The sequence below is a fragment of the Tachysurus vachellii genome, chromosome 26 (assembly GCF_030014155.1).
Source record: "Tachysurus vachellii isolate PV-2020 chromosome 26, HZAU_Pvac_v1, whole genome shotgun sequence".
Lineage (NCBI taxonomy): Eukaryota > Metazoa > Chordata > Actinopteri > Siluriformes > Bagridae > Tachysurus > Tachysurus vachellii.
In genome coordinates this window covers 9,462,599-9,488,717 of record NC_083485.1, presented here as the reverse complement: position 1 = coordinate 9,488,717, position 26,119 = coordinate 9,462,599, and the positions used below count along the sequence as shown (strand labels likewise).

At 38.9% G+C, this 26,119-nt stretch overlaps 3 protein-coding genes across 5 annotated transcripts; 2 read left to right on the top strand and 1 right to left on the bottom strand.

Moving 5' to 3' along the window:
* Positions 1 to 1,315: 1,315 nt before the first annotated feature.
* Positions 1,316 to 2,005, top strand: LOC132840781 (histone H2AX). The gene has a single exon (XM_060862759.1). The coding sequence runs from the start codon at positions 1,424 to 1,426 to the stop codon at positions 1,850 to 1,852; it is 429 nt and encodes a 142-aa protein (XP_060718742.1). The 5' UTR covers positions 1,316 to 1,423; the 3' UTR covers positions 1,853 to 2,005.
* A 220-nt stretch (positions 2,006 to 2,225) lies between these two features.
* On the bottom strand, positions 2,226 to 13,192 carry hmbsa (hydroxymethylbilane synthase a). Of its 3 annotated transcripts, none has more exons than XM_060862521.1 (14): positions 13,019 to 13,192; positions 11,322 to 11,375; positions 10,650 to 10,722; positions 10,202 to 10,251; positions 10,052 to 10,107; positions 7,639 to 7,716; positions 7,442 to 7,519; positions 7,248 to 7,323; positions 6,969 to 7,082; positions 5,702 to 5,740; positions 5,175 to 5,294; positions 4,271 to 4,324; positions 3,984 to 4,070; positions 2,226 to 3,723 (listed from the first exon to the last, which is right to left on the bottom strand). In XM_060862521.1, exons 1-14 carry the CDS (start codon positions 13,043 to 13,045, stop codon positions 3,553 to 3,555), a joined length of 1,077 nt encoding a protein of 358 aa, XP_060718504.1. In that variant the 5' UTR covers positions 13,046 to 13,192; the 3' UTR covers positions 2,226 to 3,552. The 3 variants fall into 3 exon arrangements, with proteins under 3 accessions (XP_060718504.1, XP_060718505.1, XP_060718506.1); XM_060862522.1 differs by lacking the exon at positions 13,019 to 13,192 and adding an exon at positions 11,456 to 11,937; XM_060862523.1 differs by lacking the exon at positions 13,019 to 13,192 and adding an exon at positions 11,462 to 11,937.
* Positions 13,193 to 13,923: 731 nt separating this feature from the next.
* On the top strand, positions 13,924 to 25,452 carry arcn1a (archain 1a). Its single transcript, XM_060862520.1, has 10 exons — positions 13,924 to 14,068; positions 15,469 to 15,732; positions 16,087 to 16,266; positions 16,638 to 16,828; positions 18,404 to 18,568; positions 20,506 to 20,671; positions 20,957 to 21,104; positions 21,199 to 21,307; positions 21,442 to 21,646; positions 23,848 to 25,452. Exons 1-10 carry the CDS (start codon positions 14,066 to 14,068, stop codon positions 23,935 to 23,937), a joined length of 1,521 nt encoding a protein of 506 aa, XP_060718503.1. The 5' UTR covers positions 13,924 to 14,065; the 3' UTR covers positions 23,938 to 25,452.
* The last annotated feature ends 667 nt before the right edge of the window (positions 25,453 to 26,119 follow it).

Below are 26,119 nucleotides of genomic sequence, written 5' to 3'. Positions count from 1 at the left end.
CACCATATGCAAAAAAAAAAGGATTCAGCTAGGTACAAAGGGAATGAATGCATTAGAGTCTCATGCCAAGTCGTCCAAGCACATAACCGCTCTCAATGGACAAAAACAAACTCCTTCCATCGCCTGCGTGTTTCAACCAACTAATGTTAGCCAGCTTGCTGCTAGCGCTGCAGACCCTCCAGCTATGGCCGCAACTAGAATGGATCTGTGCACAGCTTTTGGGTCCACACCAACTGTGTTTCTTAATTTAATTTAATTTATTGTTGAGTTCTGATTTTCGATGTTTATTGTTCAGGGGTCTCTCAGTTCCCCATATTCCCAGCATGGAATAAGTAGCTAGCTCATGTTAAAAAACAACTTAACATTGTTCGGCAAACTTTCTTGTGGCTTACTGAAATGTTTTTATTTTTCACACTGCTTGGCTTATCTTTTACCCATTCCACATTTGAAAAATAAATGAACACAAGTTCAAGGATTTTGTTTTCCTTTGCTGGTAGGGACGTGAAATAGGTATTATTTTTTTATATAAATGGTCTTAAAAAGGTCTTAAAAAGACTTGAATTTAACTTGAAGAAACCTGTAGGAACCCTGTAACCCTCAATTGCTCAGTTGTATAAATTGAAATAAAAATGTAAGTCACTCTGAATAAGTGAGTCTGCTAAATGATCTAAATGAATGTCAGGGTGCAAAAAAATGTAATTCAACAGAAAAAGTTTGTATTTCCTCAGATAATAATTTTATTTCAGATATAAAGATATGAACATCACCATGAGAATAAGTGTGATAAGTTTTATAAGTTTTATGGTTAGATTGGGATATTTGACAAGACTGTTAAGAGTTTTGCAAAAAAAAAACTTAATAAACAAAAATTAATAAAGATAGATTTGTTGGCTTCCCTCTGGGTTTATTTTTTCGTGTACGTGTACAATGAGATCTTTTAAATCCCTTATAAATTACAGATCGAACATATTTAAGACTAATCTAAAAAATTCTCCTTAAAACATTCTATCGACGCCTGTATTCACATTCCACCTAAATTCAGTCACTTAAAATTCAGAGGGAGTGGGTTTAATTGGTTTGAATTTTCCGCCTAAAAGTGATGGACAGGAATAAGAACAAATGGTAGCGGAGACAGACCCGACCACCCAATGAGCGTTAGCGTGAATCAGCAGGGCTATGATTGGTCTCTCATCTTACGCTGTTTATGCACGGCACGATTAACACCAATCAGAATTGGCACCCTATGCCGCATTCGCTGCGATAGCAAATGGAATCCTTTGTTCAAGCGGCGTGACCAATGAAAACTGGGAGGCGGGTCGAAGCGACCACTGTCGGCCTGTCCTTAAATACTGCAGCAACAAACGCTAAATCTTCACATTGATTTTTCTTTTTCTGGAAGAAGAAGTGGATCGCGTTAACGAACATGTCTGGAAGAGGCAAAACCGGAGGAAAAGCCCGCGCTAAGGCCAAGACTCGCAGCTCCCGCGCTGGTCTTCAGTTCCCCGTCGGTCGTGTGCACCGTCTCCTTCGTAAAGGAAACTACGCTGAGAGAGTTGGTGCTGGTGCTCCTGTGTATCTGGCCGCCGTCCTCGAGTATTTGACCGCTGAAATTCTGGAGTTGGCTGGTAACGCAGCCAGGGACAATAAGAAGACCCGAATCATCCCTCGGCATCTGCAGCTTGCTGTCCGTAACGACGAAGAGTTGAACAAACTGCTTGGCGGAGTGACTATCGCTCAGGGCGGCGTGTTGCCCAACATCCAGGCGGTGCTGCTGCCCAAAAAGACCGGCCAGGCCGCGCCAAGCTCCGGCAAGGCGGGAAAGAAAAGCGCTTCTCAGTCCCAAGAATATTAAACCATGACTCGGACTCGTGTTGATTAACATCAAAAAACCCAAAGGCCCTTTTAAGGGCCGCCCAATTTAACTGAAAAGAGCAATTTCCATTGTTCGTGTTGTCCTGATGTGTCTGTGCTTTTATACGATTCTGAATAAATGCTTTAAACTTGACTTTATTTTGTATCGTCTGTTAAATGGTAAATTATAGCCACAAGGTTTTTAAGTCTGTTGTAACATATTCAGGATTTTACCCTTCACTAAATGAGTTTTATTACACTGCTAAAGTTAAAATGTTAGCTAGCGTTTAGCATCCAAACAGTTGCTTAGCAATCATTAGCTTCGGTGTCGTTAGAAATCCTTCAGTGTGGGGGAAAAAAATAATAACGTGAAGTGGACAAAAACATCTTTAATTTCAGTTTCGTATGCATTTTACAGATTGTATGATCACATTAAGGCACTATAAAGGGATTAGTGGCATCAGACCAAACCCATAAATGATTCAGTATTAAACTGAGTCTCATCCTGCAGCTTTTCTACAGTCATGTTTACTTCCTGAACCCATTTCAGCCCTGTATTAAAGGACCAGATCGGGGAAAGTCATCTTACTTGGTTTAAAATAAACATGAAATGCTTGCTGTCCACATTTTACAACTGTAGGCAACGATATAAATCAAAATTGCTGCATTGTTCATCCATTTTTATGGATAACTAAGGCACAAATGATTGAGTCTGTTTGGGGGTTAATATACATACTGTAGTACTAATAATCAATAAACATCATATACTGAGCTACTAGTTGCCAAAACACAGACCAATCTGTTGGGATATCTTTCAAAGTCAGAAAGTTGTTTCCAGCTGACTTGTGTGTCACAAAATGAATCAATACATATAAGATGTTCATATTCTTACTGTTATTTTAGTAAATACAATTTGTAGGACCAGTAATGGTCATTTATAGGTTTTCTTTCTGCTAGCATTTCTACATGCTTAAACAGCTTACTGTATTTAGCAGCTTGTTCCATTCAAAATAGTTACAACTGCAACCACAACTGTTGTGTTCATCTGTTCACATTTAAAGGATTTGTTCTTTCAACCTTATTAATGATCGCTGCTGAAAATTTGGGCACCTTTGATCTGTACCAAGGTTTTTAAGAGGCAACAACGAATACAAAGAAGCCCAAGTCAGCTACTATGAAAGAAGTATTACTGCAATGAGTGTAGAAAGTATAGGTTCATAGAAATAAATGGAATATAAGAAAACATACAACGCTCCAAACTGCTTAATGACTAAATAATAAAAATGTATAACCTACTAAAACTATAAAATTTCTTTATATATTCTGCAGTTTAAGTATAGAATAATGATACAGAGAACTCAGACCTACTGAACACCAGCTACACTCAATGTTGTATGTAAAACCCTGTTTCAGAAGCCTTGACTAGCAAATGAAGCTTTTTTTTGAGGTCACCTGAGAAAGTTATTTGACATGGAACTCAAGAAATCATGAGCATGTATATGGTTTGTTTTCATTCTAAAGCACTGAAAAGAAATATCATCACTTCAGTGCATTCAGTGCTGGAAAACGTGTTGTGATGACAACAGAGGTATATAATCATACTGTTATGCCCTTCACTTCAAACATGTGTGTATGCATTTATGATGTTGGCAGTGTTAAGTGTATCATGTAGAGCAGTTGGCTTGCAGCTGAACAAAGCTGTTATCGGACATCGTTAAGCTGTCTGGCCATGGTAAGGATGTCCTTGGCTCCTTTACTGAGCAGCAGGTTGGCGAGATCAACACCCAGTTTCTCTGCAGCGTCCAGAGCAGTCAGCGATATGCTGTTGGCCGTGACTCCGACATGAGCGCGCTCCTCTGCGCTGTGATGCACCTGAAAAAGAAAACACAAGATAAAAATCATGGATAATCTTTTTTTTTCTCCCCGTTTTATCTTTTCAGCTTCTAAGCAGGTTGTGTGTCTCTGTATTCAGTAAATATTTTAAATTATCACCAGGGTTTGTTTTTTTTTCTTAATTGGAAGTGTTTTTACAATTGATATTAAGTGCTTTTTTTTCCCAACTTACTACAGCTTGGATCTTTGAACTGCCGGCCAATAGGATGAAAATAAAATAAAAGACCTTGTGCACTTACCATGTTATCTAATTCGATATTGGTTTGCATGGTGTCCTTCAAACAGTCAGCACCATCCAGACTGTAAACTGCACCTGTCAAATAGAGCTACAAGCAGAAAACAGGTCGCTTTACCCCAGTTGTGTGCACATACACACGCTGAGAAACACAACCAGGTCACTGAACTGAAACACTGAACTGAAGGGGCCTATTCTCTGTAAGTGTAAGTACTAGTTCTAACTCGGTTTGTTTATTCTCATAAAGAAATAGTTAATTAGTGTGTGTGTGTTTGTGTGTGAAATATTTACCACAGAATTCTTTACTTCTGTGTAGACAGCAACAGGAACACTGCAGCCTCCCTCCTAAATGCAAGGCAGAGTGAAAGACATTTAAAAAGATAGTCCTATACTTTTTAAGCTTTATCCCTGTACACTGAATTTGTAGTGTACCGAGAACTGAGGACTGAGTCTTCCAATTAAATTTTACTTGACTTGTCTGTGCAAACAGCCACTACCTCAACCAGATATCGCACAGCTAAAATAGTACAGCATGTGAATCAAGGCAGTTGTATTGTGTTTTAAACTGTTTTTTACTATTATAATTCTCAATGCTAAAACACGACATGTCTGTGAATTCATGCCCCGACTCTTCCTCAACCTCATTCACAGCCTCTGAGTTCGTAAACTGTTTCAGCTAGACACTAAAAAGAGTTAAAGGAAAGTAATGTTGTACCTACTTATGATAATTTCATATATATTTTCTTAGTTCTATTTCCCCAAACTAAAACAAAACAGTAGCCTACATTAAAATCAACACAACTCTGACCAGGCAGTTACTAAGGGTGAATGAATGGTCTTAATGCAAGACGCAGTGCTACATGTTCATATTGATGTACGTGGCGTTTTTTTGGTTTGCAAATCTTGCCGTTGCATGAAAGCGAAAACCTCCTGCTTAATCGACTTTTCTGGCAAGCTTTCTCTAAAAAAAAGCACACAAAAAAGCAAGAGCAGCTCATACATGTTCATGTTTAGAACTTTTCAATAGCTGCCCTTAGGCTTCCAGTATAAAGAGACTTCTGAGGGTTTGTTGGACAACATTTTGACATTCCAGTCTATATTAAATATAATGTACATGCGGTAGAGAAAACACAGATTAGGTAAAAATAAATGCATGTACATACACCATATTTACGTGTGAGTGAGGAAGACTAACCAGCTGCTTAAGGAAAGCCCTTTCAGAGATGCAGCGCAGCACAGTACAAGGGTGGTGGAGAATAGACACCATCTTGAGGATGTCTCGGTCTCTTGCCCTCACTTCCACTGCCAACGCACCCTACAATCAGAATTTTATCAGGTCAAGTAAGCAGTGCAAATTGGAAGAAAAATCAAAACATAACCAGCAGATGCCAGTAGCCTGCAAATGAGGGTGAGATTATCCAGGAATTTTATTCACTGGTGAATCCGAAGCTACAGAGGATTCACTTTTTATTCCTGTATATTCTTCTCTTAATTAATCATTCTGACAAACATGCAAACACCACAGCGGTGTTTTGCGCTCTTCAGCGACCGTTGGCACAGATGGTAAAACAGGTGTTTCCTTGCATAGGATAAACGGTGCCTTACAAAACCATGATGTTCTCAGAATGATCTTTAATAAGTAAACAATACAGAAGTAACCCATGCTAAAAAATCTGAAAATGACTGATATTTTGGCATGGTCAGAAATGCATGGTCACTCACCTGACCTACAGCATACATGCAGTCTTCAGCACCCAGAATCTGGAAAAAGACCAGGATAAACAAACCTTTCACACAAACAGTAAAATATGTGCATACCACAGTGTTACTGAAATGTGCTACATATCAACTCTTCCATAACAGTCTGGTTTTGCACATTCACTGCATGGCCCAAGGCCAAACTACAGCACATCACTAGATCACATTACCAGAAGTCTTCAGTATCAGGAAATGAGCAAAATAATCGCTGATCCTCTTGACCCAGGCCATTATGTATTTCAAAAAGCCTCCCTTCTGGGAAATGAGTCAATTCAATCAGAACCAATAGCAGAGGACTTAGGAATAGCTTCTCTCTGCTTTCATGCTAAACTCTGCCTTGTTAGACATTCAGCTGCAATCGAGCAAGCGCTTCTGCAGTCTGACAGCTAAAACTGAGAGGCTCAGGAGGATCTTCTTCCCTCAGGCCAAGAGATTTCTCAATACAGACCTCCAAATCACCTTCTAAATCTCTTCACTACACTTTATTCTTGCTACATGTAACTCACATTAAACACTGCATGAAATTTATCGCTTTCCATTTATATATATATGCACAATCTACAGGGGAGTGACTGGGTTTTCGCTTCACTGCAAGTTGTATACCTTATACACTCACCGGCCACTTTATTAGGTACATCTGTCCAACTGCTCATTAACGCAAATTTCTAATCAGCCAATCACATGGCAGCAACTCAATGCATTTAGGCATGTAGACATGGTCAAGACGATCTGCTGCAGTTAAAACCGAGTGTCAGAATGGGGAAGAAAGGTGATTTAAGTGACTTTGAACATGGCATGGTTGTTGGTGCCAGACGGGCTGGTCTGAGTATTTCAGAAACTGCTGATCTACTGGGATTTTCATGCACAACCATCTCTAGGGTTTACAGAGAATGGTCTGAAAAAGAGAAAATATCCAGTGAGGGCAGTTCTGTGGACGCAAATGCCTTGTTGATGCCAGAGGTCAGAGGAGAATGACCAGACTGGTTCGAGCTGATAGAAAGGCAACAGTAACTCAAATAACCACTCGTTACAACCGAGGTATACAGAACAGCATCTCTGAACGCACAACACGTCGAACCTTGAGGCGGATGGGCTACAGCAGCAGAAGACCACACCGGTACTAGTAAGGTGTACCTAATAAAGTGGCCGGTGAGTGTATAGCTGTGTACATAAATAAAATCTTGTGTGTTGAATCGTTCTCGTAGTAACGTCGAGGTAAAGACGTAAGCACCTGACTGATACGGCTCTCCCAGCCCATGCGCTTGAGACCAGCAGCAGCCAGAATGATGGCAGCGTAGTCCTCCTTCTCATCCAGCTTCTTCAGACGAGTATTAAGGTTGCCTCTCTAAATCGACCGAGTAAAGGATTCGTGTGGGAAATTGGTGGAGACAAGCACCTTTTTTGCATTCTAAAATACTCAGAGCAATAAATGTGTGTATCCACACACACACACACACACACACACACATCCACACACATCCACACAAACACAGAGCTTTAGAGAGGATACAATGTTTTCAAATTCCAGCTGTGGGAACCTTTTTTTTAGCTGCGCAGCCCGGCGGAGCGAACTCGTGCCTATCACGCTGAAAGAGGATATCAAGGTCACACAGGGTAAGAGATTGATCTATCCACTACAGAAAACTCATTCCACCAGCCTAGGAGTATGACGAAATTAAGAGCAGCTCTGTGTAAAAGGTTTACCTCTTTTCTGGCAGGCTGTCCAGGGTAAGTCCAGCATTCTTTGGATGAAGCACTACGGCATCATGAGGATTTTCACGTCTAAGGATCAAACAGATCAAAAAAAGAACTCACTGCTCGTATAGGCACAAACCATACAAAGAGAATGATAATAGAGCAAGATGAAGTAATGTGTGCAACATCAGTTTTAAAAAACATACTGGAGTACAGCACCGATGGTGAAACCAGGAGGCAGAGAAGTAGGAAGATCTTTTAGAGAGTGCACAACAAGGTCCACCCTGGTGTTGGAGATGGGAGTTAAACAAAAAAAAAAAGCTCATTATATATGATGATTAAAAAAACAAAAAACATACCATTCCATTATTGTGGTAGCAGCACAATGCAGAAAATTATCAAGAGCCTCAGTTAATATTCACATTAAACGTCAGAAATGGAAAAAAAGTGTGATCTCTGTGACATGGATGTTAATACCAAACAGACAAGATTAAGTATTTCTCAAACTGTTGATCATTTGGGAATTTCACACACAACCATCTCTAGATTTTAACAGAACGATGTGATGAAGAAAACACATGCTGTGAGTGTAGGGTCTGCAGGCTGAAACACCTTGTGGATGATGAGTTGAAAATGACCTGAAGGGTTTGAGCTGATAGGAAGTTTCTAGTAACTCTTTACAAAGATCACGAGCAGAAAGGCATCGCAGAAAAAAAGCCACATTAAACATCTATGTCACAATCAGAGTCAGTGCGATTACATTTTCCCACATTCTGATGTATGCTGCGTAACATTAAGTGAAGCTGATATTAAGTGCCACATGATTGGCTGACTAGATATGTGCATCAATGTATAGTCGTTCCTAATAAAGCAGATAAAATCACTGAATGTTTAAACATGGAAGAGCCTCTAAAAGAAAAATCTAGCTAATTAGTATCTGCCAAAAAAGTGTTACTAAACAAACCTATTCACTGAACTGAATACAAAGGCCCGGTTTTCCCACATTTTCCCACACAAAAGCTTTACCTTGAGCTTTAATGAGAAGAATTCTACAGACAAAGAGTACAAGACTGATCAACCCTGTTTGTTATGGAATAAATCAGGCTAAAACCAACAAATGAATTGATCTTTGCCTTGCCTTTTCACAGCAGAACTTTCTCCAAAAGAGAAGAAACAAACTGAGCAGTGACAACACTCAATTTCCATTGTAGAGACCGGATGCCTTGTGTTATTAATTTGGTTATAATTCATCATAGATTTATATAAAGCTTGTGTTCATGATGTTTCGATTATTTTGTATTGTTCTATTGTACAAAATTCAGATTCCTTAAACTGTGTTAAAAAGGTGTGCAATAAAGTCCAAGTCAACATTAGATACCACTTGGAAAGATCATATATAGAATACAGGAAAGGTTAACTGGTATTTTTCATCATGAGATGATTAAATAAGAAATAAACGCAATTAAGCCTATTACTACACAAATTGGCTTTCTATTTCTTTAATATTAATATTTCCTGACATACATAATAAGCCTTACATGGTTGCATTTGATTACGGGACAGTGTTGCCTCTTTTGAGAAATAAACACATACATAAAGGACAATAATCTGCCACTTAAGACAAATTTCTTAGTTTCAAATTGATTTGAATAAAATTTAGAAAATAAACTTTTTTTTTTTTTTGCCTACATTTTGTTTGGTTAGTAAGATTTAGATTAGCAAATCTAAGATTTTCTGTAGTGAAATTGGGTTTCTAAATTTAAAAAAAATCTAAACGCTTACATGTAAAATATACAGACTATTCAGCTGTTAGTGTATCCGAGAGGAACGTCGTAAAATAGCGAGAATATTAGTTGCCGATTTATTATTATACCTCTTAGATAAACAGCTTTCTTAACTGACAAACTGATCGTTGTTTTTTTATGCTTTTTTTCCAGGTTACTGAACAAACACCTAACTAACAAACAGCTAAGATTTTCCTCAGTCCCTCCAGGATTTTGTGAATTTCCAATCGCAGGAATCAAAGCAAAATCAAGCACGTTCCACGATATACGGAGGCCATCTGTGTGACATTCAACCAAAGTCGTCATAGGTTCACGTGCGTTGAACATGAGTACGGCTATCACAGAAAGTAACTACAGGTCTCTTCACTGGTAGCAGTTTTAAAGCATCATCTCGTGCTTGCAATTTGAATGATTAAAAAAAAAAAAAAAAAAAGCACAAAAGTTCCAAAAGCAAAATCGAGAAACAACAATCGCAAGAAGCTTCCACAAAATCCCGAAGGGACTGGTACATAACAATTTTTCAAATGGTCATGAAGTGGACAGTGTTCGAAACGATCACGTTCTCGGAATTACCTTGATCTTTATTGGTGCTGCATCATTTTCTTAACAGATAAAGTAACTGACTACATCTCTGTATAATTACACCATCAGTGCAACACCCTCTCAGCTGAAACAATACTTTTTACTGTTAATGTTTAAGGAGTTACTGCTATCTTTCCTGCTGTAACAGTGTTCTCACAGCAGATGGCGCTACACACAGAGGCAGTATATCTAACTAAACATTTTAAGTGTACAGACTAAACATTTGAAGCAGTGTAGAAAACCTAGCTCTTACTCATTTCTTTCAAGGGCATTCTCCAGCTCTTTGGTGAATAAACTCTTCTCTCCAATCTGTAACAAGAAGAACAAAAGCTCTGTACACATATAACCGCAGAGGAAATCCCTGGTTAACATCCCTCGGATTAGGATAGTGTGCTAACTTTACCTTTGATAAGGCAGTGTCAAGGATCTTGTCTCCAACTGTTGACATGGCAACTGTGAAACACACACAGCAAGAACTTAACAACAACAAAAAAGAGTACTGTGCCACATTCTGACATCAGCAATGATCTCTGTGACAGAGGAGAGAAGAGAAGTGGTGTGGATTACACAGTCTCAGTAAAACACAATCACTTAGCTGTCTGTAAAGGAGTCTGCAAAGACAAGAGACGAAAAGAAAGAGAAGAAAACGAGAAGACGCACACAGAGAGCGAAAGAGAAGGAGGGACATGATATAATGAAAGACAATGATGTCATTGAAGGAAAAGAAAAGATCAGAAAAAGCGAAGAAAAGAAATGGAAAACTAGGTAATATACATGGGTTTAGAAAAAGAAAGAAAGAAAGAAAGAAAGAAAGAAAGAAAGAAAGAAAGAAAGAAAGAAATTCTCTTTACCTATCTCTAGCTGCAAGTCTGGATAGAGCTCTTTCAGTTTCTCAGCCACGCTGTCTGTCTGAATCCGAGCCAGCTAAGAGAAAACAAACAGTGACAGTACATCATCACACAAACAATACAAACTACACAATACACACACACACACGATACAACACCTGCAGAACACATGAACATGTGCAGGAGTTCTTTAAACTGATGAAGATTATACATTTATTAAAAGACAAATGAGGTATAAGTTAAGTGGATGCAGACACTCAGTAATCTCTGTGAAGACATGGTGATTTAGTCTGATCTGATCCCAACACGATGTCTGACCGACCCGCTCTCACTCCTCCATCAACCCTGTGCTAATTCACTGCTCTTTCCTGGTCATTCAATTATTATTTAATTCCAGTAATATTATGAATGAGCACAATATCACAAATGATACACATATATAATCTTCCCATTTTATAAGTGTGATCTAAATCCAACATATGAGACCTACTAGAGAATTTAGGCCACTGAGGAATTAGCCTTGATAAAGTTAAAAGCAAATAAGTCTTTTTTCCTGGATTTTTGTTCCTCACAAATTAGGCCAAATCAGCATAGTTGAGCTGGAGGTCACAGCAGCTTCGCAAATAGGAGCTCATAAAGACAGCAATAGAATAACAACAACAAAACAGTTCTCACCTGGCTTTTCCGAGTTCCGATGCGAATAATTCGAGAGACTTTTCCATTTTCTTCCTGAAAGGCAGAAGTTAATTTACAAACCTCAAACAGCTTTTCAGTAATACTACAAAACACAAACTTTCAATTCAACTCACTCTTACACACATAAAAGGCCCTTCCATTTTATTTCTTAAGCCTTTAGATAGTTGAAATATTCAGACGATTGAAGATGCTGTGCACCACTTTCCAGAGCCTGCTGAATGAATGAACTCTGGGGTGGTGGCTCGGAAAAGAAAGTCATCCCGTCCTATATGGTCTTAATCTACCCTCCCACCGCCCTGTGTCTTCTGTACAACGCTGATAAACTAACAGCTAACTAACTCATTGTTAGTTGGTGTGTCAGTGTGTGTGTGGTATCAGATCACACACACACACACACATATCTCCTTCTTCCACAACACTGCTTCTGTTCATTGCTATTAAGTCATCTTAACTGACATCTTGATGGCTGAATCCCAAATTGCCCTTAACCCCAAAAATGGTGCTACACCAATATCATGAAGTAATCTAGTTGTGCGAGCTGCCTGTAACTCTGATGTCAGTTCCAAAAACTGACCTGAACGAAAAACAACACAAAACTGACACTAACGCAAAAACAAAACAACTCTGAGCTTTGGAAAAGGGATATAATGTCTCTCTTTTTTGAATATAAAACTGAATTACCATTGTACACATGGATTTCTGAAAGACAACAGATTTTTTTTCTGTAGATAATAGACTCACTGGACTTTCACGCCTTTAATTTGAATTAGTTGCCATAAAACGAGACCTTGGTTGCCTTGATGAATTTTTAAACTAACTCAATTTAGAGTGAAAATTCCTGCTCCACCTACTCCGACCATGTTCGTAGAGTGAGCACAAGGTGGTGGGATTCCTGTCCCAGTGTGCATCTACGCTACAACAATTGTGCAACATCGAATTAATATAATCAGTAAAATATCTGCTCATATAGGTTGGATTCTTCCTCCCACATTTCTTTACATTTTTGGTCACTCGTCATCATTGTTCGAGTCCGCCGACCTTCGCTGAAGAACAGATTGATGGATTCATATTAAACCAGTATTATTTATGTTATTCAACTCCCACAACTAAACATTAACTTATTGCTATTAAATCAGCCATACAGAATTATGGCAGTGCTCCACATTTCACACAGTCCCTGTTCAAAGAAATAGACTTCTGGTCACTTCTGGTCACTATTCACAAGTTAGTTAGATAAATAATATAACCTTTACTACACTTTTATGAAATTTGTTTGTTAAAGGCATGAACATGTCGTGCAATTCAATTAATACCATAGTAATGATATACAACCATGTGCTTAACTAACATCTAGACTCCTGTCACACCACTACTTTCATTGTGTCAATCCACATGTCAAGGTTAAAAGACAATATTTATGATTTTATGAGGCTTCGGTTCACAAACTCAAAGCATATTGTTTATTTCACACATTAGCCAAGTGTTCAGAATTATTATGCTCTGTATGAGAATTTTAGTTTTTAGTCCCGCCTTTTACTCCCTTTCCGCCAATAAATGATGGCTCGTCAGTAACTAACCAATAGCACGCTGCAAAAGTTCCGATCGACATTTAGATCAACCAATCAAAGTTGTCCAAAGATATACGGCGCACAATCATACAATTTGACAGAACTTACTTCAGTAGTATTAACTTCTTGTGACATCTTCCCTGCCGAACAAAATACCAAACGAAAAAAGTTCCTTTTTTCATGCACTAACTTGCAGTGATTGAAGTGAAAAAAGTGCTTGCTATTACATATTTTACAGACTCTTCACCAGCTACCAAGATTACCTCCTCGTGACCTCGCTTCCTACCGTTACGGTTTAAAGTTAGTGGTGTTCATGAGCGTCAAGTCAGCGGTGCCATGCGCATAGGACTGCGCATTTAATAGGACGTATTCGTTATAAGCATATTTATTTTATTTATTCACATTTAGGTCATAACGTTAATATCAGAATCACAGAATCAATTTACATCTTTAATAACATTCCATTTAGAAATCGTCATGCAAATAACAGAATTTACATGGTAAATATTTGCCTATAGATACATAATAAATTGATAATTAAATAATAGATAATAATCTAGACAATAAGGCAGCGAGGGAGAGAAAAGGATGAAATTATTCCTTATACAATGGTATGTATGGTGGGTTTAAGAATCTGTTTTATTACTTTGGATATAAAAATGACATGATTTATGAATATAAATATGAATATTATTCCATATAAAACTGAAATGTAGGATTTGTTCAAGCCAATGAGTAATTAATGGACGTCAAAAGTCTTTTTTTTTTTTTTTTAACAAGTATGTAATGTAATAATGTGAGTTTCGTATCTAAATAATTGGCATTTGTATCTAAACAACCGACTCACTGCTGATGCTGAATCTTCCACATACTCACCATCGGTTAAATCCCAAACGTCTCCTTTATTTATAGACAAATGCACTACGTAGGGTATGAAACAACGCCACGTGCAGACTATCTAGTGCACTATATGTGTCGTAAGTTGCTTTTTGGGACGGAGCCCCAATAGGCTACTTCCGGTTGGAGACGTGGCTTAGCGACGGTTCTGCCATATTGAACCACAGACAGGCTGAGTGCTGCAAAGAATTTCTGATTTATTTATCACGACGCTTATTTTAACAGGACGACGGCGTAGAGCATTACAGACACGTAAACATGGTGAGATTGTTTTATTTGGTGGATAAATATGAACTAAGGATTTCATTGACAGACGTGTTCTAGCAATTCAGCAATATGTGACGTGAAGCTAACTGGCTAATTAAGCAGCTAAAACGGCCAGCAAGCTGTTTTGCGAGATGTTATTAAATTTCGAAATCAAGTTATTAAGACCTTCTTTTTGATACAAGTGTTCATTGTGAGTTGTTTACATCAGTGTAGCCAGATGCTAAAACGTACACGAGTTAGCATCAGTGTCCATACAGTAAGTAGCATAACATTTAGCCTAGCCTGTTAGCATCGGGGTTAGCAAAAACTAAAAAAAAAAAAAAAGTAGTGTTTTATAGCTGGATTTTATCTACAGTGACATTTTATAATGTTGGTAATTAATTTTTTTTATCTCATTATGTTGAAGTGCAGCTAGCCTGTAGCACCTTTTTATTTGTAAACCAGGAACAATTATGGACTGTTAGTGTACACATCAGGAAAAATCTTATCTGAAGAATCACATGACATCTTATTAATGGGACATTTAGTTAAAAACATATGACATTATAGACAGAAGTAAAAATAAAAAATCTCCATACTCTTAGTGACGGTTTTTTATTAAGATCTATGTAAATATGATCTATTATATGATTGTTTTTATTCTTTCTTTAAAAATATTTTTAATTTATTGCAATATTTTGTATAACGTGACGATACAGTAATAATCTAACTGCGAATATGAAGCCCATGTTTTCCATCAGTATCAGTTATATCAGTGGCTTGTACAGTTCAGCACCTAAAATCACACAAACTCTGACTGATGAAAGACTGATAAATCTCAAGGACGTAGCATTTCTTCCCTTATAGCAGAACAGGACTCTCTCTGTGTGTGTGTGTGTGTGTGTGTGTGTTCGTTCTGCTGACATTTAGCATTCAGCTTGAAAGCAGTAGGAGGCTTCAGGTCTGTTTGAGGAAGGTGTGGATGTGAGTCTTTACTTTAGGCTGTTGAGTCAGCTGTTAAAAGTCACCGGTCAGTTGAGCTTAAAGAGTTGTTTGCCATTAGCTATTAATGTAGTCTATGTGACATGTCTTTACTTAATTATTCTCATATGAAGGCATTTCTACTTTGTTCTTATTCAAATATATGATGATGATGATGATGTGTGCTTGATTGTTAGGAGTCACACAGACATTAAGAATATTTATTCTAATCTGAAAATACACTAACAAACAATGACTAAAATATTAAAGGATATAAAGAAAGTGATTATTTGCTTTGCTCAAATGCCTTGATGAGTCAAAACTGCATCATTATTTCTCTCAATTATATTGCTCCTTTTCAAACTGCAGGAAGCAAGAAAAAAAATATCGCTTGTATATGTTCAGTCAGTGATTGTCCTGACTTGCATTTGCAGGTGCTGTTGGCTGCAGCAGTGTGCACCAAGGCAGGAAAAGCTCTGGTGTCACGGCAGTTTGTGGAGATGACACGGACGCGTGTGGAGGGCCTGCTAGCCGCCTTCCCCAAGCTGATGAACACGGGCAAGCAGCACACATTTGTGGAGACTGAGAGTGTGCGCTATGTCTACCAGCCTCTGGAGAAGCTCTATATGGTGCTGGTCACCACCAAGAATAGCAACATTCTGGAGGACCTGGAGACTCTTCGCCTTTTCTCACGTGTGGTATGTAGCTCTATACATGGCAAAATTGTGATTGCAAAGCAGACCTTAATACACCTTCTCCTTCTTCCCAAGCCTCTCTTTTAAAACTATTTTCCTTATGGTACAGTAAGTGTAGTGGGTTTGGGTGTAGAGACCAAAAATGCTAATATAAGCTTGAAGTGAAGAATTCATGCAGATCCACTGCATGGCAGTATTGCAAATAATTTATTGACTTATTTTCGAAATTATAGAATATTTGTTAGTTTATAAACATTAAACATTACAAACTGCATATTTCACCTGTCTGTACTGAATCTCATATATTTCCTGCACTGTTAAATATGGTCACTGAACCCAAGTGTGATGGCTGTGCAGATTCCTGAATACTGCCGTGTGCTGGAGGAAAGCGAGATCTCTGAGCACTGCTTCGACCTCATCTTTGCCTTTGACGAGATTGTCGCCCTTGGTTACAGAGAGAACGTCAATCTGGCCCAGATCAGGACATTCACTGAGATGGACTCGCATGAGGAGAAGGTGTTCCGAGCTGTTCGAGAGGTGAGAGAGTGAAAGATGAATGAGGGAGAAGTGCAGGGAAAGCAATACTGTGAGAGAAGCAGCAGGATGCACTCTGCGTATTCTGCATACCTAAGCTACAAACAAGCAATCAGTCAAATCCAAGAATCCAAATCGGTGCTGTTGCTGGATAATTCGCCCTGTGCCATCTGCTTAATTAGCACTTCATGAAGTGTGAATTAGGCTCCATATTAAGGACGCTTCCTTCTTTCTATCCCAGAACTCAGCTGTTATATATTTAAAAGCTAAAAACAGGCAGCGGATTATCTTCTGACTATATTTTATTCACAGGTTTGAAAAGCATTACACGAAAGACTTCATTTTAATTTATTCTTTCCCTCGCATGTTTTCAGACCCAGGAGCGGGAGGCAAAGGCTGAAATGAGGCGGAAAGCAAAGGAGCTGCAGCAGGCACGGAGGGACACCGAGCGTGGGAAGAAATCTCCAGGTTTTGGTGGTTTCGGCAGCAGTAGCAGCAGCACAGCCATCATCACAGACACCCTGGTTGAACCAGAGAAACCTAAACCTGCTCCAGCACCCACCAGGTAACACACTTTTGCAGATTCATATCCTCGCTCTGTGTGCGTGTTTTGCAAATCTTGTCACTTTGCCGTCTGTGAAAGTAGGAGGGCTTTCTCTGGAGGACGTTGGTTTGGGATTTGATAGTGAAAATATTGCATGAAACAATCTAAATCTTTTTGAAATGAAACCATACATATTTAAGTTGGTGCTAGAATGCATTCATGTTTCTCTCACAGTGAAAAGAAGCAAAATACAGCGATTTATTTATTTATTTTTAATGCAGTCCACAAAGATGATAATTTACTTCAATGTTTTAGATAAAGTAAAGATGAGAACTCTTACTTAAGCGATGAACATGGCAAAATATCAGCAAGGGTGCTAATAGTTTTATTTATTTATTTATTTTAATGAAAATAACTCAGAATAGTGAATGCAATACCATAGGATGAGTTTTCTCTGGTATGTTCTATCACATGTAATGGCCTTAACAACGAGATGGCAAATTGACTTTGATCACAAGGCAGAGATATAAAATTAAGGCACAAAAGATAAGAAAACATCACTGCAAGTAAAAAAAAAAAGTCATCTTTTGAAATAATTTTTTTAAATTTTAAATTTGAAAAGAGTGGGCAAACTTGGGAACTGGAATTATTATCTGACAGTGTAGCCTAAAAGCTGAATAGTAAGATTGAAGGGATTTGGATGATTTTGTTGTCTTTTTTTACTTAATTGTTTTGTAAGTTTCTGGGACTGTTTTATGTACTAAGGAATATCCTGGAAATGAGCATGTGATGATTTAGATATGCAGTTTGCATTACACCAAATTGGTAGCTCCAAGTGCACGTGTGTGTCCGTGTGCACATGCGTGTCTGTGTGTACAGTGCATACGATCTTCCATCCAGTCAGTTCACCCTCAACATCAGGTTTGTTCAGTAAACACTATTTTTTCTTAAGCAAACCAGATGAAAGTTAGACCAGCTGTTAAAACAGTGCAGTTTACACCTGACTGTGACAAGAAAGTGTGAAGAAACACACTTTGTGTCTAGTCTGGTTGCCCACATTGGTGTAATAAATACTATTAAGGCAAACTTCACTTGGCAACTACAGGCTGCACAATCATAATGTTGTAGACTATGATTTTAAATAAAGTTTACAGCTTGTAGAAGTGCAAGTTTTTACTGTTAGTGAATATCATTGAATTACACGTTACATGCAGAAAACACGTGCATGATAGATGTACGTTTGTTTTGATGAAGCTGAATTGCTTTAGAATTTCCTTTGTTGTCTTTTATTGTTGGAAGCCTTAGCTGCTGGTCACATAACTTGTTGGACGAGTTGTTAGACATCACAACTAATTGAAATGTAATATTAAGCAAAGCAGTGTGTTCAAGGTAACATGAACATAGTTGGAAATCAACAGATTTAACATGACAAGCCTTTAGGTAGAGCTTTAGAAAATCTTAGATTTCTGAAAACCTTTATTTCCTGCATGACTTTTTTTTTTTCCACAGGCTGTGGACACGTCCAGCATTCATGTTTCCTGACACTTGAAACTTTACTGTGGAACTAAATCTTTAACTGCTTGTATTCTTCCTCAGGCCTAGCGGTCCAAGCAAAGCCCTGAAACTTGGGGCCAGGGGTAAAGAGGTGGACGACTTTGTGCATAAACTGAAGTCAGAGGGTGAAAACATTATCCTCTCTGGCACTGGCAAAAAAGCCTCTGAGGCATCTAAATCTCTGCCTGCTCCTGCTAACACAGAGAGGTAAGCCCTAGCTATAGATTTAGCTCTGCACTGTTTAACACAACCGGATGGCTTGCTTAGAGCTGCTACACACCAGTTTTAAACAATTTGAGATTGTATGAAGTTCCAGATTAAGGCTACAGTTAATCTGGGAGGAGTAATTGGTTCTTTCCTAGTGCTGTTGCATGTCCTTGTAGCTTTTATAAACAAGATAAACCAGAATATGTCTTTTACTCCTTTGTTTTCATTGTTTTACCCAGTAATCTGCTCAAGATAGTAATGTTAAACCATAAGAGTCTCAATAACCCTAATATATAAAGTATTTGTGTAATGTAAAAGTAAAGTGTTTGTAGGTTCTATAAGGCAATTGTAGTTCAATTCGTGCCATTACACAGTATCTGGCAAAAGTAAGTACACCCCTCACATTTTTGTAAATATTTTATTATATCTTTTCATGTGACAACACTGAAGAAATGACACTTTGCTACAGTGTAATGTAGTGAACAGTGTACAGCTTGTATAAAGGTGTAAATTTGCTGTAACATCAAAATAACTCCACACAACTACTATTATCTAAACCGCTGGCCACAAAAGTGGGTACACCCCTATGTGAAAATGTCCGAATTGGGCCCAAAGTGTCAATATTTTGTGTGGCCACCATTATTTTCCAGCACTGCCTTAACCCTCTTGGGCATGAAGCTCACCAGCACGTCACAGGTTTCCACTAGAGTCCTCTTACACTCTTCCATGACGACATCAAGGAGCTGGTGGATGTTATAGACCTTGCACTTCTCCACTTTCCGTTTGAGGATGCCCCACAGATGCTCAAAGGGTTTAGGTCTGGAGACATGCTTGGCCAGTCCATCTCCTTTACCCTCAGCTTCTTTAACAAGGCAGTGGTCATCTTGGAGATGTGTTTGGGGTCGTTATCATGTTGAAATACTGCCCTGCGGCCCGGTCTCCGAAGGGAGGGGATCATGCTCTGCTTTAGTATGTCACAGTACATGTTGGCATTCATGGTTCTCTCAATGAACTGTAGCTCCCCATTGCCGGCAGCACTCATGCAGCCCCAGACCATGACACCCCCACCACCATGCTTGACTGTAGGCAAGACACACTCGTCTTTGTACTCGTCACCTGGTTGCCACCACACACTTGACACCACATAAGTTTATCTTGGTCATATTCCAGTAGTCCATGTCCTTATAGTCTGCTTGTCTTCAGCAAACTGTTTGCGGGCTTTCTTGTGCATTATCTTTAGAAGAAGCTTCCTTCTGGGACGACATCTATGCAGACCAATTTGATGCAGTGTAAGGCTTATGGTCTGAGCACTGAACCCTCACCCCTTCAACCTCTGCAGCAATGCTGGCAACATTCATATATCTATTTCCCAAACACAACCTCTGGATACGATGCTGATCAAGTGCAACTCAACTTCTTTGGTCTGTTCTGAGTGGAACCTCTCCTGTTAAACCGCTGTACGGTCTTGGCCATCGTGCTGCAGCTCAGTTTCAGGGTCTTGGCAAGCTTCTTATAGCCTATGCTATCTTTATGTAGAGCATTTTTTTTTAGATCCTCAGAAAGTTCTTTGCCATGAGGTGCCAAGTTTAATTTCCAATGACCAGTATGAGAGTGTGAGAGCGATAACACCAAATTTAACTGAGATCTTATAATCTTTGGTTCTTTTGGTTTTACCTCAAGTCATTTGAACAGAGACTGATGTCAATGATACTGATCATTAAAACCATTTTAAACTTAGAATTCTGTAAAAATAAATGCTGTGTTCCGGAGACACTAATTTTAGCTTTTAAGGAAAGATTTAGCTTTTACTAGATTTAGCTTTTAAGGAAAGCCTGTATGCAGATAGTGCCAGTGATGCATATAGTGTAGACAATTTGACCATATTAAGTAGTTGTATCTCTGTGTCATTCTTGTACCCTCTGCTCTGTTATTTCCAGTGTGCACCTTCGGATAGAGGAAAAGATCACGCTGACGTGTGGGCGTGATGGAGGGCTGCAGAACATGGAGGTACTGGGCATGATCATTCTCCGGGTCTCAGACGAGAAGAACGGCCGAATCAGACTGCTCATCAACAACGGTGATAAGAGAGGGGTCCAGTTACAGGTAGGCCACTGAAACATCTAGATTTATTCAAAGATCTGTCAGAATCTCCGTGCATCATTAAAATCAAAAACCTATTTTCTTAGATTTGCATTTTTTCTTCCTAAACATGAGGTCATACATTTGTCACTGTCTAGCTACCATTTAATGTGTTAAAAAAATTCAGCACATGGTTGAAATGCATACCTTGAAGTCTACTTATAAAATAGCTATATATATTATATTGCGATTGCAATGACAAATGTGCCTGCCTTGCCATTGAAATAAAACCTGAATCCCCTCCCATAGACCCACCCCAACGTAGATAAGAAGCTGTTTACAGCAGAGTCAATAATCGGCCTGAAGAACCCAGAGAAATCATTCCCCCTAAACAACGACGTGGGAGTGCTGAAGTGGAGACTCCAGACCACAGACGAGTCCCTTATACCACTAACAAGTCAGTGCTTGGCTCAATTACTGTTTCAGGAACGTCTCTGTTAGTGATGTTATAGTGCAGAGTAGGTTAAATCTTTCCCCCTTTTTCCCCTCAGTAAACTGCTGGCCCTCAGAGAGTGGATCTAGCTGTGATGTTAACATTGAGTATGAACTACAGGAGGAATCGCTGGAGCTTAATGATATCGTCATCTCAATCCCCATACCGTAAGCCTGTCTAATGATCCATTACACACTACATCTATCTAGTATTCTGTTTCTAATGGGAGAACTTGTAAATTATTAACTGTGTCCTGTCACCTGTCATAATTTACCTGTATGCGTTTATGCCTATAATACAGATCGGGCGTGGGTGCACCTGTGATTGGTGACCTGGATGGAGACTATAGGCATGACAGCAGACGGAACGTTCTGGAGTGGTGTCTACCCGTAGTGGACGTAAAGAACAAGACCGGCAGTCTGGAGTTCAGCATAGCTGGCCAGCCAAATGACTTCTTTCCTATCCATGTATCATTCGTCTCTAAAGGGAGCTACTGTGACATCCAGGTACAAAAGAATGATGAGAACCATTGATGATGGCCATTTTCTTCCCTTACCTCTCTTATCTACCAGACTTTTCCACTGTCACTCACTTAGTTTTGTTTTATGCACCGTAAACTCTATGCCCCTTTTCCACCGAGGCAGTTTGAGTGCTGGTTCGGAGCCAGAGCCTAATTTAGAACCAGTTCTTTCTTTTTCGACAGCCAAAGCACCAGCTCTGAACCAGGAAAAGTGGTTCTTAAGTAGCACAATCGTTGCAGGTCTAGACTTAAGAACCGCTTGACAAAGCCATGAGCATTAACAGTAAAGCAACATCCGCCATTCTTGATGTGTTTGTATTTGGCGCTGCTGCGCTAACGTTGCTGTGTAACGTGACACATACAGTGACGTCAGACTCGGCCCTGTGACGGCTCTCTAGCCGGTGGAAAGGCAAACAGGTTCTTAGAAGGTTCGCCAGTGGAGCCAACTTTGAACCAGCACCAGCACTAGCTCTAAACCAGCACCCGGTTCTTTTTGGTGGAAAAGGGGCACTAGAGACTTATATGTGAAATTTTCAGGATCTCAGCAGTTTCTTAAACCAATACACTAACATGCTCAAACTAGTTCATCAGGCAGTAGCGACCCTGCCACGCTTAAAGTCACAGAGATCACATTGTTTCTCTGGTTTCATGTAATTGCCCCTGGGTATAAAGGAGTTTGTACAGTATGTGTACACGAATATACCTGTACGCATGGTGAAGAGGCACCAGATGCATAGTGAACCAAAACAGTATAAAGCAGGAGCTTCCACAATGTTGTTTTTATTTTTTTTTTACCTTGCTTGTTTTTCTGTCCATTTTTTTTTGTCTACACTCCACTGCTACTTTCCTTTATGTATCTGGCTACACTCGTAAGCAGGGCGAAAGCATTTTACAATCTAGTTTAGTAATAAAAATAGATCCAAATGTCCTTTCGTTTATGTGGCAATTAGCAGCTCATCACTTGCACTCGAGAGACTTGCAGGCAACATCAAATCACCTTTTCTAACACGGTGAGGTTTTGTTCTACAGATACGAACGTTGTCAATGCGCACATGTACGTATTCTAACAATATGCTTATGAACTCGTACCTTCTAACAGGACTAAGTGTAGTTCATGAATTTTTCAGTTGTAATCCAGGCACTCAGTTCATTTCAGTTTAATTTTCAACGTATTTACATATTATTTAACAAGTGCTTTCCTCTTACATAGCGACTTACAAATATGGAATTATAAGCAAAGTAATATGTCAAGCAAAGGACAATTTAGCTGAGTGCTAGAGGAGCAAAGTAGAGAGTAGAGGTGTAAGAGCTAGCATAAGTGCAGTGGGGTTTTTTTTTTTTTTTTTACCTTTTCAACATCATTGAAAGATATTATATGGAATTATTCACCACCGCGACACACAAATAAAGTGCTAAAGTAATTCCTCCACTGAGCAAGCAAGAAGGTGTAGCTGGGAAGTAAACGTAAGCAGGTGGTTAATTTTGTTCTACATCTACAGTACTGTGCAAAAGTTTCATGCAGGTGTGAAAAAATGCTGTAAACAAAGAATGCTTTCAAAAATGGAAGTGTTAAACATTCATTTTCATACATGAACAAAATGCAGTGAGCAAACAAGAGAAATCTAAATCAAATCAATATTTGGTGTGACCACCTTTTGCCTTCAAAACAGCAGCAATTCTTCTAGGTACACTTGCACACAGTTTTTGAAGGAACTCGGCTGGTAGGTTGTTCCAAACATCTCGGAGAACTAACCACAGATCTGTGGATGTAGGCTTTCTCACATCCTTCTGTCGCTTCATGTAATCCCAGACACACTCGATGATGTTGAGATCAGGGCTCTGTGGGGGCCGTGCCATCACTTCATGCTGGTTTGAAGGCAAAAAAAATAACACCAAATGTTAATTTGATTTAGATTTTTCTTTTAAACACTCGTTATTTATATTTCTGAAAGAATTCTTTTTTTTTACAGCATTTTTTTCACACCTGCCTAAAACCTTTGCACAGTACTATATTTCTACAGTAAGCCTTATACTGTACTATACTTAAAATTTTATTAAATTAAGACAATGATCACAAGTGCACCATTACACTGTTTTGGTTCTGGTCCATTGACTACTGTTTATGTGTAAAGATCAGGATCTCATTTATTCTCATTCAATATATCTTGCTTTTTTTCCCTCTCACAGGTCAGTAAAGCGTCTCAGGTGGACGGGAACAGTCCGGTGCGGTTCTCCACAGAAACGTCTTTCGTGGTCGACAAGTACGAAATACTCTAAGGAAACAAATCGTCAAGAATAACTCCGAGACCAGCTTGAGAGAACATCAGACCAGTGGACTGACTGTAATATAAACGCAGTACACGCTAGAGAGAGAAAGATAGAGCATGAAAAAATGGTTCTTGTTTTTGCCTTCAGCCGTACTTCACCAGGACTTCAAAACAATCTTTTCCCCTCACTTTCCAAAAAAAAAAAAACAACCCAAACTTTTCCTCATGGCTGGCAGTGTTCTGCTTTATTTGTATCTATGTACAAAACTAAATTGTTCTATGAAGGGATTTTGGTTTGAACAAGAAAGACGGTCAAACTTATGAGTTCCAAACCACATGGAGCTAACGGAAGAAGAATTTCTACAAATCCACCATGTCTTTTCTCGGGTGTATAGATTATGGTGTTTTACTGAAGGTTAATCTAATTTAGCATAATTAGGATAATTTAGCCAGTATCACATGTTCTTCTCAAACCTGCGTACGTTTTTGGGTCCTGGGATTCTCCTCGGTCTGAAATCCCTGCACTGTCTTCTTTTCCTGTCTTTGACTGAAAGAGACGCCATTGTCCACACCACTACTCCTCTCCTGTACCGGCAGGACCATGTGCTATGAAACAGACCTCATTTTACATGTTTGTGTATGTGATAAACTCGCCTCCCCTCCTCCCTCTGTTGTTTTTTTTTTTTTTTGCCTGCTGCACATGCCTAAACTTGTATCTGGTTCATCTGCATTATCGCCTTGTTTTTTTTTTTTTTTGTTTTTATTTGTTTTTTTTTTCCTGCAATCCGCAAGCCAAGTGGCATGTTGGATGGCACTGAAACCCGTTTTGAGGATCGCTTCGAGACGATAAATAAGTCTGTGTTTTCCTATGCTTCGTAATCAACGAGGCAGTATTGTCCTGGCTTACACAGCGAACTCCTGAAACGGACTTTCTGTGCCACTATTGTTGTTGTAGAGTGCAATACATACAGTTGTTGGGTTTGGAAGTCCTCTGGGGCCACGTTTACCTAGAACTTAAAAGAAACAGGGCCTGTAGATTTGGTGACGGTTTCACTTGCGCTGTGATGTAACGTTAGATTTAAAGTTTTAGCATTAAAATCCTTGAAGGATCGATAATTACAGAACAACTACCTTAACTTTTCAAGCTTTGTTGAGTCAGTCATGAGCAATACAACACGTTCTCTGGTGCAGCTTAACATGCTGTTAGCAGAGTGTAGGAGTTTTGCTCATGTGGGATTTAGGAGCTTGTTAAAGGAAGAGTTTGGTCACGAGGTGAAATGACACCAATTTCCAGCTACCCCATGCGAAATGAGACTAGAGTAACTCACCGCTAATGAAAGTCTGTCACACCATCAGACACTTCCATTATTTGTTGGCAAAGAAGCAAAATTTTGAACACTAGATACATCTTTGCTGATTTATTACATTTGAGGTAAAAAACACAATTGTGTACATTTCACTCTTGGTGAATCTTTTCCTTTTAGCACCAGGTCTTGATCAGTAATAACACTTGAAGTTCTCTGTATTCATGCCTTGACTCTCTTCATTGCTCCAAGGGAAAAAAAGAAAGACATTCAACTTTGTTTTGTTGTCTTTGTTTTGTTAATCATATTGCAGGTGGGAAGTGGGAAAAAAAATCTATTTGTTTTTTTTTTTTGTAACTCTGTAAAATAATGAATAGGGTAATAATGAGTAACATTCCAGTGTAAACTTATTAAAGAAATTATTAAAGTGTATGAAAGGACCCAAATGAAAAGTTTTGTTACTATGTTGTTCCTAAGGGCCAATATCAAACATGGTTCTTGTTATTTTTTGATCACTGGACTCATCAAGTGCCCCATCAAACCTCACAGCCAACAGTTAAAGGTCTCTTGAAATGCATTTTGGATCAATGATATAAAATCTGTTCATGATTTAATCTTTATTGTCCTTTCATCCCAAAATGCTTTCTTTTCCATAATCAGCAGATCCACAAGTGTTTTATTTCTCTTACATCACAGCAAACTACCAGCAATCACAATGTTGTGTTTATTGATGAATGAACTATTTATAGTTACATTTAACAATAGTGGAACCTCTGAGACAAGTTCCAGTCATCGCTTACAATAACTGAGCTAAAAGCAGGCGTTTTCTCAACAGCTTTGTGGTTTATTTTTCATCTCTTTTAAAGTTAATGATGCAGTCAAACAGCT